At 54.1% G+C, this 18,709-nt stretch overlaps 1 protein-coding gene across 1 annotated transcript in view; it reads left to right on the top strand.

Annotated features, from left to right (window-relative positions):
• The window catches only part of SELENOI (selenoprotein I), a 30,727-nt gene extending 12,340 nt beyond the window's left edge, over positions 1–18,387 (top strand). The window contains exons 2-10 of the mRNA XM_080342599.1: positions 5,191–5,259; positions 5,527–5,635; positions 7,167–7,241; positions 7,700–7,962; positions 9,856–9,964; positions 10,826–10,874; positions 12,089–12,269; positions 12,836–13,018; positions 16,435–18,387. Coding sequence (XP_080198725.1) covers positions 5,191–5,259; positions 5,527–5,635; positions 7,167–7,241; positions 7,700–7,962; positions 9,856–9,964; positions 10,826–10,874; positions 12,089–12,269; positions 12,836–13,018; positions 16,435–16,551 — 1,155 coding nt within the window. The 3' untranslated portion in view covers positions 16,552–18,387. The remainder of the gene's footprint in view (positions 1–5,190; positions 5,260–5,526; positions 5,636–7,166; positions 7,242–7,699; positions 7,963–9,855; positions 9,965–10,825; positions 10,875–12,088; positions 12,270–12,835; positions 13,019–16,434) is intronic.
• Positions 18,388–18,709: the final 322 nt, after the last annotated feature.

Raw genomic sequence — 18,709 nt, 5'->3', positions numbered from 1 at the left:
TTCCTGCGATCATAAGGAGAAGCGACGTCCACATGCACGGTGCTATTTTAGAGCAGGGTCCTTACAAATGCCTGTCTGCTTTGAGAAGCAGCTTCTGGGGCGTACAAAACTCCTTCTGTGCATTAGCACTTTTCATTTGACCTTATCTCCCTGGAAATGAGGGAGAAATCAGGACTCCTAGCTGGTGCTATTCGTGGTCTGTGATAGAAAGATGACTTGGAGAAGGATAATAGTCACATATGTGAATCACTAGACCAGTGCATAGGGATCCAGATTGAAAAGGTGATGCTAATTTGCAGTGAGGATGAGGTGGGTGAATTCTGGCGGTGGTGCTGAGTGTGGTGAGTTAAACACCACGGGGTTTGTGGCCTCAGGAGTGTTTCGTGAGAGCAACAGCAGCAAGTTTGGGGGGTACAAGCCCCAAGCCTCAGCCTGGTGCTCCTGGGGACAGTTGGGCTGTTTTCTTGGCTTTTCTCCGACATGCAAGTGTGTGTGAACAGCCAGATCACAGAATCGTTTTGGTTGGAAAAGACCTTCAAGCTCATTGAATCCAACCATAACCCACCCCTGGCACTGCCCCATGTCTGAGAACCTCATGTCCGTCTGTCCAGCCCTGCAAGGATGGTGACTCCAGCACTGCCCTGGGCAGCCTGTTCCAATGCCCCACGGCCCTTTCGGGAAGAAATTGTTCCCAGATCCAACCTCAACCTCCCCTGGCGCAACTTGAGGCGGTTTCTTTGTGTCCCTGTCTCCCCTCAGCTCCAGTTCTCCAGGCTGAGCGCCCGGCTCCCCTGGCGCTCCCATCACCCGTGTGCTGCAGGAGGTGCCGGCAGGTCGCTGGTGTTCTGGAGGTGGCCTTGTCCTGGCTGCCGGGAGCGCTGTCCCTTAGGGTGACCCCAGCCCAGCCCCAGCTCGGTCCATTTGCTCTGTTGGTGTCCCCTGAGTGGGCAGAGCACCCACCCACCTCCCTCCCTCCAGGACACGGGCTGAGACCGGGGTGGTTGTATCAGCAAAGCTCTGCAAAACAGCCCTTGAGAAACGTCTCGTTCCCAGGTCTTTGAGTCCTGCGAACAAGGTGGAACATGCGTGGCCATGGGGAAAAGCTGCTTTTTGACTATTATCCCCAAACGCTGGGGAGAGGGGAAAGCTTCCCAGGATGTGGGCCTGGGGAAGCTTCCCCGAGGTACCTCCGAACACGAGCATAGAGACTCCAGAGCAATTCCCCTGCCTTGCTGCAAACGCTGCGTCTGTTTGCTTGATCCGGCTGTTTTGGGGATAATGAGATTTAATCAGCCTCCAACTCTCCTCCTTGCCTAACCAGTGGTTTAAATCCTATTATCTTGTAAAGCGTTTGGAATTCTGTCCTCCAAAACTGCTTTAAGCTGGGATGGAAATTCCTCGAGGCTTAAACCTCGCCTCGGTACGGCATCGAGCTGCAGGTTTTGTTACCACTTGCTCTGCAGCTCCTACGGGCTTGGTGGCGTGGGGACGGGAGCCGCAGTGAGACGGACAGACCCGTCATGGGGAGGGGCTGCTGGGGGTACAGAAGTGTTTGCCAGGGATGGGATTCACTGGGGAACAAAGGCTGTGAGATCTTAACCTGTGTGTCAGAGCCCTGTGAGAACCGCTGGTCCTTCTTTGCGCGGGCAACTGTCTTGTGGGGTGTTGCTTTGCCCTTTCCCAGTGCTATTTAACATCTTCAGCAGTGACGCAGTGGGATCGAGTGCATCCTCAGCAAATATGCAGATGCCACCAAGCTGAGTGGTGCAGGGGACACACCTGAGGGACGGGATCCACCCAGAGAGACCTGGACAAGCTGGAGCAGTGGAGCCATGGGAACATCATGAGGTTCAACAAGGCCAAGTGCAAGGTCCTGCACCTGGGTCGGGGCAACCCCGGTGTCGGTCCAGGCTGGGGATGCAGGGATGGGGAGCAGCCCCAGGAGAAGGACTTGGGGTGCTGGGCTGAGACATTGGACATGAGCCAGCAGTGATAATGGTTGTGAACTAAAGGAGGGAGATTCAGGCTGGACATGATGCAGAAATTGTTTGTGCTGAGGGTGGTGAGAGCCTGGCCCAGGTTGGCCAGAGAGGTGGTGGCTGAACCATCCCTGGAGACATCCCAGGCCAGGCTGGACGGGGCTCTGAGCAACCTGATCTCCTAGAATCACAGAATGTCCTGAGCTGGAAGGCCCCACCAGGATCATGGAGTCCAACTGCTGTCCCTGCACAGGACACCCCACAGGTCACCCCGTGTGTCTGAGGACGGTGTCCAGTCTCTTGTTGAACACTGTCAGGTTGGGCCGTGACACCTCCCTGGGAGCCTGTTCAGTGTCCAGCACCTCTGGGTGAAGAACCTTTTCCTCATGTCCCACTGCCCCTCCCTGGCACATCTGCTGCCGCTCCCTGGGCTCTGTCACTGTCACAGAGCAGAGCTCACCCTGCCCCTCCTGCTCCTGCTGAGGAACCTGCAGCCCATGAGCTCTGCCCTCAGGCTGCTCTGCTCCAGCTGAGCAAACCCAGGGACTGCAGCGGCTGCTCACACGGCTTCCCCTCCAGACCCTGCACCAACTTCGCAGCCTCTTCTGGACACTGTCCAGCAGCTTTGTCTCCTTTTCTCCTGTGTCCCAGCCCTGCACACAGTGAATGCTGCAGGTGAGGCCGCCCCAGCGCAGAGCAGAGCGGGACAATCCCCCCTGCCCGGCTGGCCGTGCTGTGCTGGGTGCACCAGGACACGGGGCCCTCTTGGCTCCAGGGACACTGGTGGCTCATGTTCAACTGGCCACAGACCAGAACCCCCAGGTCCCTCTCTGCAGAGCTGCTCTCCAGCATCTCGTCCCCCCGGCTGTCTGTACAGCCGGGGTTGCCGTGTCCCAGGTGCAAAATCCAGCACTTGCTCTTGCTGAACTTCATGCAGTTGGCGATTGCCCAGTTCTCCAGTTTGTCCAGATCCCTCTGCAGGGCCTCTCTGCCCTCCAGAGTCTCAACAGCTGCCCCCATTTTTATGTCATCTGGGTGAATGTGTCCCTGCTCATAGCAGGGGCTTGGACTAGATAGGCTTTGAAGGTCACTTCCCACCCAAACTGTGCTATGATTCTGCGATTCCCACCTCTTTCTTCCCGGATTTTGAAACGAGCAGGCTGTCCCCTTCCTTTCCAGGGTTTCCAGCCGAGGAGAGGAGCACGGGGAGAGGAACAAGCTGTGTGTGCGGAAACGGTGGCTCGTTCAAGGCCATGGGATGGGACCCACAGCTGCTCTCTGCTGATGGGTTTCCCTTACTAACCAAACCCCCCTATCTCGAGGGGCGCACAGTGTGTCCGTGGCGGTGCAGGGTGCGTGGCTGTGCTTTGCTCTCCATGGCGCTGCTCCCAGCCTTGCCCCTGGGGTTAGGCTGGCGTGGGATGTGGCAGACGCCGGTGCTGGGACTCAGTGGGTGTTGACCCAGCCCCGGGTTCATTGCCTGGGGGGTGGGTGCAGCCCTGCTTGGCACCGGGCACGTCAGCTGAGCAGTTCTGTAACCTATGGAGCTTTTCTTGGAATTCTTGTCAACATGTTACCTGGGGACGAGGACTTTAGCCGAGGTGATCTTTGCTAGGAAGGGCAGATAACAGTTCATGGTGCTCTTGAGAGCCAAAGGATGTCAAACTTTAACTTTCTATCTAGAAACTGTTTCATGATTTGGTCTTTGGGTTTTTTTCTTTTAATTTCTCCAACCTGTCCATGATGTAGAAGCGTTGGGGTGAGGGGTAAGAGCTCTTCCTCCCCATGTCCCAAGGGCAGCAGCTGCCTCTGCAGCAATCGCAGCCCCTTAAGGAGAGGAGCCTTTCTGATGAGCCCTCCGACCCCGTCCCACGTGGGCACCCACGGGCCTCCTCGTGTTCACCACCAATCCCCCCCTTTGGAAACACAGACTCCAGCTCTCGGAGCAAGATGCTGATCCTTCACTAAGTCAGCGGGCAGCTGCTTCAAACTGCTCTACTCTAGACTGAAGAATTTAAGTGTCGTGGATCCTACCTGCAAACAGTGAAATCCATTGCCTGTTCTGCTCCGATCGCTTTGTTCCCTTGCTGGCCCCGATCTCTGTCCCCACAATCCAGCCCAGGTCACCTGGGGGCTGCGCTGGGAAGCTGGGGCCTCTGTATCTCTTCTTAGTGCCCAAAGACCCTCCGTGCCTGAAACTGCATTGGGATATGTGAGATTTGGAGATACTTGGGGCTGCATGTTGGTGTGTGTGGTGTTTTGGAGCATCTGCAGGACAAGGGAGCTGGTTGAAGACCTTGCTCATAAATACCTGGTTTCTTTCTGGGATGAGAAGGTCTCTTCCAAGTGACTGGAGATGGGTGAGTCAGTGATAGGTGCCACCTGAAGCCCACCAGCTCTTTGCAGGACCTCTGGGCTCCCTCACTGGTTGTGTCTGGGTCGCTCAGAGCTGCCAGCGCAGGAATGTGTCCCGTGAAGCTCGCGGGAGCACCGTGTCTGCCACAGAACAGCCCCCGTGGTGAGCACCCCACCTCAGGAGCTCCTCGCCATCCTGGAGCTCCTTTGCGTGCTGAGCTGAGAAGGTCCCTCACCCTGCTCATCTTGTGGGGCAGGACCCTCCACGTTGCCTGAGCATCATGTCCCTGATGAGTCCTTGGTGGGTCAGTCCCATGGTGCTTGGGGCTGTCACTTCTCTGCTTGTGCAGAGTGCCACCAGGCCAGCGGTGTGGCCTTTGTGGGGCTCTGTGGGGAGTGCTGGCTGCAAAAGTGTGTCCTCAAGTCTCTCCCCACCTCCCAAGAACCGCTGCGATGGACACGCTGCTCGTTCTTCTTGTGTCGCTGGAGCTCCTGGTGCTTTTTGGGCTGTTTAACACCATCCCTGGTGAGACTCCATCCCTGAGCTGAGTGTGAGGGTGTCAGAGCCTGGCCCAGGCTGCCCAGGGGGTTGTGGAGTCTCCTTCTGTGCAGACATTCCAACCCGCCTGGACACCTTCCTGTGTAACCTCATCTGGGTGTTCCTGCTCCATGGGGGGATTGCACTGGATGAGCTTTCCAGGGCCCTTCAACCCCTGACATCCTGGGATTCTTGCAGCGCCAAGACTCAAGTAGCAAGTGTCCTCAGGGCAAGCTCAATATTGAGGATCTCTGGCTTTTTGCCAGTGTTGCTGGAGCCCTAACTGTTGCTTTTTGGTTTTTTCCCTTGTTTTTGCAGTACAGCGCCGTGGACAGCAACCCCCTGTCTCTGTACGTCATGCATCCCTTCTGGAACACGGTAGTGAAGGTGAGACCTCTCCCTGCCCCGAATGGGACAGCAGAACTCCCGGCACCACAAACCCTGCTCTCCAAAACCTTCAGCTGAAAAGCCCTGCTTGTCTGTGGTGCGACTAATGACAGCGGGTGCTGCCCGCCCCGCGCTCACCGCATCCCGGCCTAAAGCTTCCTGCCGCCCAGATGGCTCTAACCAGGGCTCTGCCGCGGCTGGGACCAGCACGTGGCCCTTATTACATGTTTTAACGAGTTCCTGTGTTCTTTTGCTGCTTTCCCATAGATCTTCCCTACCTGGCTGGCCCCAAATTTGATAACGTTTTCTGGCTTCCTGCTGCTTGTCTTCAACTTCTTCCTCATGGCATACTTCGACCCTGACTTTTATGCTTCTGGTAAGGCTGCCTGGTCTGTTTGGATGTGAAGCACCAGAGTGGTGACATCTGTCGCCTCGTCTGCTGTGACTTCTGGTGCTTATTGATAAGATTTTAGGCCGGGCCTTCCCAGAGGCAGGTGGCTGTGCCACAGGAGGGACAGTTTAGAGGGGCCGAACTCGCTGGGCTTCATAAGGACTTGTCCAAACGTGAGAGAGGAGGGAAAGGCTGGAATCTTGAGTAGGAATCATCTCTGCCTACAGAGCAGACAAGAACCCAGTGCCCTCATTTTAAAATCAGGTGGGCTTGTGTGGGAAACTCTGTTTCGCTGCAGTCAGCAGGTGGAGCCTTGTTCTCTGCATCCCAGCTAATTGCCCTTTTGCAAACAACCTGCCAGCGCCACATTCGGACTAACAAAGGCAAAAATCCTTTCACCATTCTGCGTAAGGATGTGCACAGCTTTCAACTTTCTAACAGGACCCATGTTCGTCTGTTCATGAATCCCACAATTCAGTTGTGTCCCCTTCCCCAGGGGGGTGTCCCAAGAGAAACATTAATACAGCGTGAGAACATCCATCACTTATCAATAGCTTCCTCTCTATATTTTCCTCTTTCTCCCTCTGTCATGTTTAGTTCAGGTTGCTCAGAGTTCTAGTTCTTCTAAAACTGGGCCTATCATCAAAACACAGTTAAGTGGGAGAAATCCCAGTTTCTTGGGGTTGCCTTTATCGGTAGGCACACAAGGATTGGTTTTTAATAGGCCAGGCTTTCCAAAGCTCGGGTGGCATCCGTGGCTGTTAGCGAAGGTTTAAACTGGGGCTTGGTCCCTGAGCTGAAGGAAGAAAAGCTGACAGTGGCAGGTCAGGGAAGGAACCTCAGTGGGAGAATCCCCAGGACATCAGATGTCCAGACACTTGGGCTGTGCTCTGGGACCCTTTTTCACACGTGTTACACATGTCCTGTTTGGCAAGACAACCTTTCACCTTGCTGGCCTGCAGAAGCTTGTGCCTTCCCTCCTCCTTGGGTGGTTTGTAGAGGTGACGCCCTCCATTTGTCACGGGAAAGGCACCGTGGTGCTGCTGCAAGGAAACAGGAGGCGACATTTTCACACTGAGAGCAATCAGCCATTGGAATAATCTTCCCAGGGAAGCGGTGGGTTCCGCAGCATTGGACACATTGAACATTCAGCTGGACAGGGTGCTGGGCCAGCTTGGCTAGACCAGGCTTTACCGAGAAAGGTTGGACCAGATGATCCTTGAGGTCCCTTCCAACGTGGTGTTCTGTGATTTCACAGAATCGCTGTTCCCCGCAGATCTCCATGTGCTCCTGGGAGGCTGCTGCCAACAAGCTGTGCCTCTTCCTTCTATTTCCAGATGCACCCTTGGGCTCCCCGAGTTGCAGACAGCTAAGCTAACGTCTCAGTTTCACTGAGCTGTGTAGGTGCTTTGTCTCGGTGAGCTCCGGTCCGTGTTGCTGTGCCTCTTGTGCCAAAATAAACCCGTGGAAAGCCCGTACTGAGCTGTCCTGACTTGGGTCTTTCTGATCTCCGCAGCTCCCGATCACCAGCACGTTCCGAGCGGAGTGTGGATCATTGTGGGCCTGCTCAACTTCATGGCCTACACGTTAGGTAAGGCTTCAGCGGATTGAGGGGTTTGTGTGTGTCGTCTGTTCGTGCTGCGGCTGCATCTCATGTCTGAGCCTGCTGAGAAATCTCTGATTCCGGGCTTCTGCCACCCACTGATCCCATCCTACTCGAGCTGCTGGAGCAGTTTTTGGGAGCTACTTTGCAAAGTGGATAAAGGACGTTGTACCAGAGCAGCTGATGTGAAAGGAGGATGCTGGAGCTGACTTGAATTGTGAAATGCCGTCTTTAGTCTGTTTTAAATAAATAAATATAATCTCGCCAGACTTCATTGCATTTTTCAGCTTCAAGTAGAGCAAGGGCTGGGCAGTGCCCTCCCCGTTAGAGGACGGAGGTGGTGAGCGCTGCTGTTCACTGGCTGCGCCCTTCGTCAGTGCAAACTGGCCCCTTGCTCTGCGTGGGGGTGTCCAGCGAAACCCCATTTCTCCTTGTTCTCTTCGCAGATGGCGTGGATGGGAAACAGGCTCGCCGGACCAACTCCAGCACGCCCCTGGGAGAGCTCTTCGACCACGGCCTAGACAGCTGGGCCTGCGTGTACTTTGTCGTGACGGTTTACTCCACCTTCGGACGGGGCTCCACGGGTGTCAGTGTCTTCGTTCTCTACATCCTCTTATGGGTGGTCTTGTTTTCGTTCATCCTCTCCCACTGGGAGAAGTATAACACAGGGATTCTCTTCCTGCCCTGGGGATACGACATCAGCCAGGTGGTAAGTACCGACCGCGGCCGCTCCTCGGCTTCAGCAGAGCCTGAATAAACCAGTAACGTGCCTGGGGTGCAGGAATGCTGGCCAAGGGGTGCCCGCAGCTCTGCTACGTGCCCGAAACCTCGGAACTGGGTCACTGCAACGCTGGCTGGAGGTGGGTGTCTGTCTCTAGGCGTTGTGGAGGAGGAGGATGAGGAGCTCTCCAAGACTTGCGTGACTTTGAGCTCAAAAACATATCACGTGGCACTGCAGTTCGACTGCTGAAAACCCATTAAATCCTAGGAGGTTTGTGCGTTTTCGTTTTGTTTTGAGTAGCTTTGGTAGGAGAGCTAGCCACAAAAAATGAGGCTTGAAGAATGGATATTGCCTTGTGTTTCCTCTGCTTGGCTTCCGCTGCCCTAAAATGCAGGTCTTGGGCACCTAAATCATTGCTCTAATTAGTTTACTGCATTATACCAACGTGCGTACATTCAAGTCTAGAAGTTTGGGGTGTCTTGTGGGCCGAGCAGGATGTGTGTCAGCGTGAAGGACAGTAACTAATTGGCACATTAATCACTGTGCCTGGAGCAAAGGCTCCTGGGGAGCTGCCCCTCTGTGCCGCAGTGACCGGGCAGTGGCTATTGGGACTGACAGTGATGAACCCTGCTGGAGTCACCATCCCTGGAGGGCTGGACAGACGGGCATGAGGTTCTCAGGACATGGGCAGGGACAGGGTGCGTTATGGTTGGACTCAATGATCTTGAGGGGCTTTTCCAACCAAATTGATTCTGTGCTTATAAGCTCTGGATGATACAATTCACTGCCGTCCCTCCTAGCCAGGAACTGCAATAATTGCATTAATTGCAGTAATCATCCCTGCTAGTAACAAGAGACTGTAGCTGGTCCCCTCTGACTATGCTCTGACCCCTTTCTCCAAAAACATTGCTTAACCCTAATGCTTTCAGCTCTCTCCCTGTTGCAGAAAGGCAGGGGCTGGGGGGCTAAGCCACCCTACAGCGAGATTCACCCGCTGCAGGGCTCCTGTTAAAGCTCGTGAGCTTTTCCCTGGGATTGCTTCTGCAGATGGATAAGAAAAAGTCCCAGACAAAGCCTCCAGAGTTGGTCACTGCAGTTCGTGAGATAAAATCTGTGTCTCTGTGTGCTTCAGGCACCTCGTGAGCTGGAGCTGTGCGAGGGCATCTGTGCTCCTGCTCAAGGAGCAGCTCGTGCTCGTGTCCTGCTGGAGAGGGGCCAGAGCAGCCCCAGGAATGACCCGAGGCTGGAACAGCTCTGCTGGGGGACAGGCTGAGAGTTGGGGTGTTCAGCTGGAGAAGAGAAGCTCCGGGGAGACCTTAGTGCGGCCTTTCAGTGCTTAAAAGAGGCCGAGAAGAAAGATGAGGACAGACTTTTGAGCAGGGCCTGTTGTGACAGGACATGGGGGTGATGGTTTTAAACTAAAGGAGGGAGATTCAGGCTGGACATGATGCAGAAATTGTTTGTGCTGAGGGTGGTGAGAGCCTGGCCCAGGTTGGCCAGAGAGGTGGTGGCTGAACCATCCCTGGAGACATCCCAGGCCAGGCTGGACGGGGCTCTGAGCAACCTGAGCTGGTGCAGATGTCCCTGCTCATGGCAGGGGGGCTGAGGGACATTTAACAGTCCCTTCAACCCAAACCATCCTGTGATTCTATGTCCTTCTCAGCAGCTCTTGCACTTATTAGACCTCATCTTGTAACATGGGATGTTTGTGGATTTTTATTTCTGTGGTTTGTTTTCTCCTTGCTGCCCTTGGTTAGCACAGCCCCTGGTGCAGCTCAGAGCCCGCTCCTGGCGCTGCCTGTCCCGCAGCCCCTGCCCTGCTGTGCTCCCCGCTGTCCCCATGCTGTCACTCATGCCGGTTTGTCCTGTGTTCTCTTTCAGACCATTTCAATTGTCTACATAGTGACAGCCGTTGTGGGAGTTGAGGCCTGGTATGCACCTTTCCTGTTTAATTTCTTATATAGAGACCTATTCACTACAATGATTATTGGTAAGAAACTCCATGTTGAAGCCTGTCTTTTAAACTCCACCTTTTTAACGAAACCAAATGTCTTAATTCTATGATAACGCTTATTCAGATGTTCTTGCTCTGTTTAATTTTGCATCATCTGTTTGCCTAGGCGTTAATTGTAACTACTTAATTTCAAATCGAATTGAATTGTTGTGTTAAATGTAATGCTTGCACTTTTCTTGATCAGGTGGATATTCCCAGCTTGCCTTTGGTAGCTGTAGAATGTCATATTTTAATACTAAACACACTTTTCCCCTATGAAAGAGCACAGTGCCTACACTGGCTGCTCTTGTGCGCTTGGATAGGAGCTGGGTTATTAAAACCAGGAATATTTGCAGCTCTGGTAAAACACTTAAAGGTAGATAAACACGGAAAGGGTTGCGATAGGCTCCGAGGGGTTTGAGTGTAGCAGATGTTTCCTATTGAGGTCCAGAACTTCCAAGTCTTAGACTCTTTATATCATTTGTCAAGTTAAATGACAAGATCTTTTTTTGCACAGTGAGAACTGTGGGAGAAATTACAAATGGGCTTTATTGTGAAGGCTGAAAACTCTGTTGTGCGCAGCCACGCCACTTGTGGAGTTTGTCTCATTGAAGGCAATGTTGTAATTAAACTGTTTGAAGCATAATACTGGGCTCATTAATACAACTTTTAAACATGGCAATGTCTTTCATTTACAGCAGACCTTAACTTGTAATTAAAACTCTTTGGACAAGAGTTCCGAGCACCTACTTTTAAACGTGCTGAGCTATTCCTGGTGCGCTTCGGAGCTATATTTGTTACACGCACATGATGGGCTCCCTGTGTCACGGGGCAGTAACGCGGCTCTTTCTCTTCCAGCTTGTGCGCTCACCGTGACGCTGCCCATGAGCCTCTACAACTTCTACAAGTGAGTGTTTTCTGCCCTCAAGCTTCCCAACCCGCACCAGCACCTTTGTGAGAGCCTCCAAAGCCTCTGAGAACTTGGTTTCTTTAATTGTTTTCAGATGAGTGTCTTCAGCGTAGTAAAGTGGCTTTGATGCACCAGAAAGTCCCAGTTTGCAGGGTGTACTGGGAGCAGCGGGCTGGCAGGCTGCTCAGTTGGGTCTTGCAGAAGGGCCTCCAGCTTTTTGGGGTTTGTCCTGTTGGTCACAACCCAGACAAGTAGGTGCTTCGTTAATTTGGAGCATGAGTGTGATGGGAGCAGCTGAGGGACCTGGGGGTTCAGCTGGAGAACAGCCACAAAGAAACAGCCTCAATTTGCGCCAGAGGAGGTTGAGGTTGGATCTGGGGAACAATTTCTTCCCCAAAGGGCTGTGGGGCATTGGAACAGGCTGCCCAGGGCAGTGCTGGAGTCACCAGCCCTGGAGGGCTGGACAGACGGACATGAGGTTCTCAGACATGGGGCAGTGCCAGGGGTGGGGTGATAGTCGAGAGAGGTTCTCCTGCCCCTCTGCTCTGCCCTGGGGAGACCACACCTGGAGTCTTGTGTCCAGTTGTGGCCCCTCAGCTCCAGCAGGACAGGAAACTGCTGCAGAGAGTCCAGCGCAGCCACCAAGATGCTGCAGGGAGTGGAGCATCTCCCGTGTGAGGAAAGGCTGAGGGAGCTGGGGCTCTGGAGCTGGACAAGAGGACACTGAGAGGGGACTCATTCCTGGGGATCAAGATGGAAAGGGGCAGTGTCAGGAGGATGGAGCCAGGCTCTGCTGGTGACAACCAGGGACAGGACAAGGGGCAATGGGTGCAAACTGGAACACAGGAGGTTCCACTTGACTATGAGAAGCAACTTGTTGGGGTGAGGGTGGCAGAGCCTGGCCCAGGCTGCCCAGGGGGGTTGTGGAGTCTCCTTCTGTGCAGACATTCCAACCCGCCTGGACACCTTCCTGTGTAACCTCATCTGGGTGTTCCTGCTCCATGGGGGGATTGCACTGGATGAGCTTTCCAGGGCCCTTCAACCCCTGACACTCTGGGATTCTGTGAACAGTTGGACTCGACGATCCTGAGGGGCTTTTCCAACCAAAATCATTCTTTGATCTGCAGCAGAACAGCCGATGACATTTTGCAGCCCTCTCTGAAGGCAGCGTGGCCTGCGGCTCCATCTATTTTCACTCCTTTGCATTTCAGGGCCTATAAAAATAACACCTTGAAGCACCACTCTGTGTATGAGATCATGCTGCCGCTGGTGTCCCCAGTGTTGCTCTTCCTGCTCTGCACCACGTGGATCTTCATGTCCCCCACAGACATCCTGGAGGTCCATCCCAGGCTCTTCTACTTCATGGTTGGAACAGCCTTCGCTAACATTTCTGTAAGTGGCTTTTGCTTTCTGCTCCGGTTGATCCCCTTGGAAGTGTCAAGTGTCAGGACCCTCGGGAGGCAGGGATTAAAAAAGACCAGCTCAGATATGAGGAGGGGAGAGGTGAAGATTAATCTAACTTCTCTTTTGCTATGATTGAGAGAACAAGCAGGGAAGCAGAGAGGGTTTGGGATCTGCAAATTTTGTGCTGCAGTTCTCACTCTTGAGAAACCAGAGAATTGGTTAAATTGAGTGTGTTCACACACACGTGTTCTCTGTGTTGTGAATGGCAAACTGCTAATACAGAAGGAGTTCTTGCTTCTTTTGGGGTGTAAACTTTAAACTGGGGGGCTAAAGCTTTAGTGTAAATGTGATTTTGCTGCATATTGCGCCTGTGCTTGCTGGAGGCCTTAACAAAGCAAAGAAAGTGAGAAGCTCGGGGAAACCGCGTGGTGGTTGTTGTAAGCGCAGACAATCAATACGCATAGGTGTGCGACCAGCCTCTCTGCGCTCCAGACAGCTCTGGGCTTGCAGAATCGACTCCAGGCATGAGTTCTGATCGCATTCTCTTCCCACAGTGCCAACTGATCGTCTGTCAGATGAGCAGCACGCGCTGCCAGCCTCTCAACTGGATGCTGCTCCCCATCGCGGCCGTGCTGGCCGTGGTGCTGGCCGGGCTCGCGCCCAGCAGCGAAACGCTTCTCCTCTACCTGCTCACCGCTTTCCTCACCCTGGCGCACATCCACTACGGGGTGGTCGTGGTAGGTGAACTCATTGCGGGGAATTGGGGCTTGGCTGCTGGGTTTGGGGCTTAAAAATGGGAATGTTGGGGAGGATAACTGGGAGCACCGAGCTCTGCTCGTGCCGGCTGTGGCCGTGCCAAACCGGAGCTGCTTCCTGACAAGGGGCGTAATCATAGAGTGTCCTGAGATGGAAGGACTCACAGGATCATGGAGTCCAACTGCTGTCCCTGCACAGGACACCCCACAGGTCACCCCGTGTGTCTGAGGACGGTGTCCAGTCTCTTGTTGAACACTGTCAGGTTGGGCCGTGACACCTCCCTGGGAGCCTGTTCAGTGTCCAGCACCCCTGGGGGAAGAACCTTTTCCTCATGTCCCACTGCCCCTCCCTGGCACATCTGCTGCCGTTCCCTGGGCTCTGTCACTGTCACAGAGCAGAGCTCACCCTGCCCCTCCTGCTCCTGCTGAGGAACCTGCAGCCCATGAGCTCTGCCCTCAGGCTGCTCTGCTCCAGCTGAGCAAACCCAGGGACTGCAGCCGCTGCTCACACGGCTTCTCCTCCAAACCCTGCACCAACTTCGCAGCCTCTTCTGGACACTGTCCAGCAGCTTTGTCTCCTTTTCTCCTGTGTCCCAGCCCTGCACACAGTGAATGCTGCAGGTGAGGCCGCCCCAGCGCAGAGCAGAGCGGGACAATCCCCCCTGCCCGGCTGGCCGTGCTGTGCTTGTCACATGGGTTTGAAAGACACTTCACACGATGTGACGGAGGGTCTGTAGTACCAGATATTAGTTGAAAAGAAGCACTCACATCTCTACTGCCGTGTTTAACTTGGTCTGGCTGCAGCTTGGAGAACAGCGTGGATGTATATGAGCCAGCGTGGGTGACCCGCACCCTGGGCCATGGGAGGGGCGGCTCCAGCAGATGCCGTGTCTGCGTGTGGGGCCGAACACCTTAATTTGGGAGCCTTGGTATAAAAAGTTAAACATCTGTTGGTGTAACTCTGGCTGCTGAGTCCAATCTGTGACCTCGCAGATGTGCTCTGCGCTGGAGTCACTGGGAGAGCCAGGATGGACGGTGGATGTCCCTGCAAGGGGACATGGGGACACCGCAGCTGCAGTGGCTCCTGCAAGGGCTGCGTGGAGATCCAGGGACTGCTCTGCTCCCTGTGCTGACTCCCTGAGCTTGGATTAAGAGAGAAAACAAACTCAGAGGAGACCAAGTCCCATTAGGAATGTCCCACGAAGCTGCTGAGGAGCTGGGCAAGGCTTAGAAGAGATGCTGAGGGGTCTGGAGCATCTTTGTGATGAGGAGACTGAGAGAGCTGGGGCTGTTGAGCTGGAGAAGAGAAGCTGAGAGGGATGTGATCAATGGATCAATATGTCAGGGTGGGTGTCAGAGGATGGACCAGACTCTGTTCAGTGGTGCCCAACGCCAGGGTGAGGGGCAACGGGCACAGACTGAAACACAGGAGGCTCCGTGTGAACATGAGCAGAAACTTGTTTGCTGGGAGGTGCCAGAGCCTGGCCCAGGCTGCCCAGAGCGGGTGTGGAGTCTCCTGCTCTGAGACATTCAAACCCCCTGGACCCACCTGTGTGATCTGCTCTGTGACCCTGCGTGAGCAGCTGGGTTGGGCTGGGGGGTCTCCAGAGGTCCCTTCAACCCCAGCCAGCCTGGGGGTCTGTGACCAACACCCTCCTGGGGAGCCCCATCCCCTGGGACCCCCAGCTCTTAATGTGGACCCTCCAGAGTCCAGTTTGAACTGTAATTACAGCAAAGAAGCAATAGCCAGGTTGTCTTGTCTTTCCAATTAGCGTAATGAGGCTTCTATGCAAGAAGGATTTGAATAGCTAAGCAGCTTAAATAAATTTGGTCTCGGGATCATAGCTGGAGACGGGGATGACCGGGTGGTGTAATCCTGCCTGCCCGGGCTCGCCCGAACGCTGCCGCGAGCTGCTCGGTGCTCTGCTCCCATGAATTTCTGTTCCTCTCCTTCCCCCCGCCTCCATTTTTCCAAGTGCCCATCTGGGTGGTCTTCTATTTTAGGATATAAGAGCTTTTATTGAGCTGAAGAGCCTTCTAAGGCTCTGTGAGCAGAACATAATCCCAAACTGCTCTGACTTGGGGAGTAACGAGTGGGGATAAAGCTGCCCGGACGCTGTGCCCAGCTCAGCCGCTGCTGCTGCTCCAGAAACCTGGCGCTGGGGTCACCTCTGCTCTGTGACCCTCCTGTGTGTGTTCACGGGCAATGCAAAGCACTCGACCTCCAGTCTGAATTGCGAATCATCAAATCGCAAAATCCCAGGATGGTTTGGGTTGGAGGGACCATTAAATCTCACCCAGCCCCCCCTGCCATGAGCAGGGACATCTGCACCAGCTCAGGGTGCTCAGAGCCCGTCCAGCCTGGCCTGGGATGTCTCCAGGGATGGTTCAGCCACCACCTCTCTGGCCAACCTGGGCCAGGCTCTCACCACCCTCAGCACAAACAATTTCTGCATCATGTCCAGCCTGAATCTCCCTCCTTTAGTTTAAAACCATCACCCCTTGTCCTATTGCAACAGGGGAGTAAATGGAGTCAGGGGGCATTTTTTCACATTTATATTTGAGATTAGCAAATTAATTTATGCAAAATATTAACAATTCTCCTGGGAGGGGCAGTGAGGGAGCAGCAGCCCTGGCACGCAGGGTTTCACCCTGTGCTCGGATGTTTCTGCCTCCTGCTCTTGAGGAGCATGGGGTGCAGGTGAGTCTGGTCCTGGGCAGCACAGCCTGTCCCTTGGGAAGCTGGGGGAGCAAAGCTGCGCCTCGCGGGGCCACATTCCTGCTTGTCCCCGACTGGGACAGGGCGCAGGTCCGGGGCAGGGCAGCCTGGCTGGCCCCACAGCACAGGTCCAGATCTGCTGCGCCTGTGGGGTGGGCAATGCTGGGGAAACTGGTATGGGAAGGTGGCAGAGCTTTGTCAGCCATACAGAGAACCGGTCTGGTGCTCTGCTCGCTTTGCTCTGCTGGGGGACAGGCTGGGAGTTGGGGTGTTCAGCTGGAGAAGAGAAGCTCCGGGGAGACCTCAGTGCAGCCTTTCAGTGCTTAAAAGGGGCCGAGAAGAAAGATGGGACAGACTTTTGAGCAGGGGCTGTTGTGATAGGACAAGGGGTGATGGTTTTAATCTAAAGGAGGGAGATTCAGGCCGGACATGAGGAAGAAATAGTTTGTGCTGAGGGTGGTGAGAGCCTGGCTCAGGTTGGCCAGAGAGGTGGTGGCTGAACCATCCCTGAGACATCCCAGGCCAGGCTGGACGGGGCTCTGAGCAGCCTGAGCTGGTGCAGATGTCCCTGCTCATGGCAGGGAGGGCTTTAACGGTCCCTTCAACCCAAACCACCCTGTGATTCCTGCTCATCCCTCCAGCCTCTCTAACGCAGTCCCGTTGTGTTCTTTGTCCCCAGGTGAGCCAGCTGAGCAGGCACTTCAATATACGGCCCTTCTCGCTAAAGAAGCCCACGCCAGATTGACTAGGAGTGGAAGAAGAGAAAATCGGCTTGCGATCCGCAGAAGTACTGTAAATAACTGCTGCAAATACCTGTAAATAACTTCAACCATCGCCACAGATCTAAACCGATCCTCTGGACAGACATCAGGGCAAAGTCCGCACGGTACCCGGTGCAGCCGGGCAGGACTGGTACGGGGCAGCCTCCGCTGCTCTTCAGTGAATGCAAACTGTCGTTTTTTGGTGAAACTGGACGAGGAGGGGTAGCCTTTCGGGTCACTATTACTGTATATTAGACCAGCTGAATGTTCCCAGTGAAACCTCAGACTGCAGCTCTCGCTCAGGTAAAGCCGGTTGGGGACGCAAATGGCTTTACCTGAGCGAAGCGTTGGGATCTGTCACCGAACCCAACGGAACAGCTGATCTCTGCAGGGCCAGGGGACGTCCCGGCAGTTGGGGGATCCTGTCTGTCCCTAATCCTGCGAGACAGCCCCGGTCCCGGCTGGTGCTTCAGGAGCAGATGGGGACAGTTCTCCACCCTCTGCGGTCTCTGCCTTCCTGCACTCACCTATTTGGGGAAATACTTGCGCCTCTTATGTTTTTTTTTAAAGAAGAACACACAAAAACATTCTAGTAATATTCTACTTGTTGGGCTTAGAAAAACCAAGGCTCAGCTTCCTGTAACAAGGGGAAGGTGGCTTCTGGCTCCCCAGCTCGAGCTGTGGGTACCCAGGACCACATCTCGGCCGTGTTCCTGTCTGTCTGTGTGTATTCCCCGCCCGGGAGGGGGCTCAGCGGCAGAAATTGCTTTACACCAGCCTGCCCCCCTTCCCACCGGGATGAACTCGCTGTTTCGGGTCATTAGGCGCTGCCTGAGCCGGGTTGGGGCCGCACGTCACCCTCCCACCCACCGCCCATCCGCGGCAGCGAGTTCCCCGCTTGGAGAAGCACCTTAAGCGTCGTGTGTGCACCTTCCAAGAGTCACGGGCGCGCGTCGTGGGGTCCTTTCCAGATACCGCTTTTGTTTCTGCCAGCAGCGTCCTCGGCGGCTGCGCGTCTCATCCAGGGATAGATTTGTTTACTGTTCATTTGTAACAGACATGTTTGCATTTATTTATTTTTTTTTTTAATTAATGAATTAATTACTTTTTGTAATTGAGTTAGAGTGGGGTGGTGAAGACCGAATGCTGATTTTCTTTTCTAGTCACTTTATTTAATGAAGACCTGTGCTTGAATGAAGAGTGTAGCTTAAACCCAGGCTCTGGAACGGCTGCATCCCGAAGCGAACAAGCACAGCAGATTGTGCATATGTATAATCTACCATGGGAACAAAGTCGCTTATACACTGATGATTGTGCAACGTGGCTCGTAGACGCTTGGTCGCTGCGTTTTCCTCCTGCAGGTGAAGGCTCCTCCTGCTTCAGGAAACCTTCCAACTGTAACTATTTAATGCTTTGTGTTTTCATTTGTAAATCGGCATCGTTGTGGCGCAGACGATGAGGCTTGAAACGCTACTGGGTCACGGTACGTCCTGCGGGGCCGGCGCCTCGTCCGGGAGAGGGGACAAGCGGATTCCAGAGTTTCTTTGATAAAGTAGCTTACTCCTATTTTACTGATGTTGTACAGAGAAAAAAAAACAAACGGTGTACAAATGAACCGGGCTGCGCGTGAGTTTTTGACTATTGTGGGTTCATGAAATGTGGTAATGGTGAAGGGAGATGAACTCAAGTCACGCACAAGAATTCCAGGGAGTCTTAAAACGGAACACGGTGCTTGTCCATGGGACGCGTTCAGGTGGCGAAGTCGTGCGCCCAGCACTGATAAAAAGCGGAGGTTGGACGATTCACTTTGTAGTTGTGTGTTTGCAGGACCAGGGGGTCGCTGAGCCCTCAGTTCAGTGTGTCCCGTCCCATCCATCACTGCTTGGATCATGTTAAAGTTTCGGCTGTGGCTTTGCCCAGTCACACGCTGGTTGTCCATTGTTTCACCTGCCAATGAGCTGGTTTGTGGCACATAATATACCCTGAAAAACCCCTTTGTGAAGTTCCAACCATGTGGAAGCAGCGCTTCCCCTCCAAAAACCAGCGAATGTGTCGTGCTGTAGGAGAAAGATCTCCCTGAAAAACTGGAACCACTTCTTATCCGCACGGGCTTTATCTTTGGAGAGTCGGAGATTGTGGTGCCTTCGTTTATTGCACCTTGAAACTAGAACAATGTGTCCTGAACTCAGTGCT

The sequence above is a fragment of the Nesoenas mayeri genome (assembly GCF_963082525.1).
Source record: "Nesoenas mayeri genome assembly, chromosome: 3".
In the NCBI taxonomy this organism is placed as follows: Eukaryota; Metazoa; Chordata; class Aves; order Columbiformes; family Columbidae; genus Nesoenas; species Nesoenas mayeri.
The sequence above is the reverse complement of the archived record's forward strand: the minus strand, read 5'-3'. Positions and strand labels throughout refer to the sequence as shown.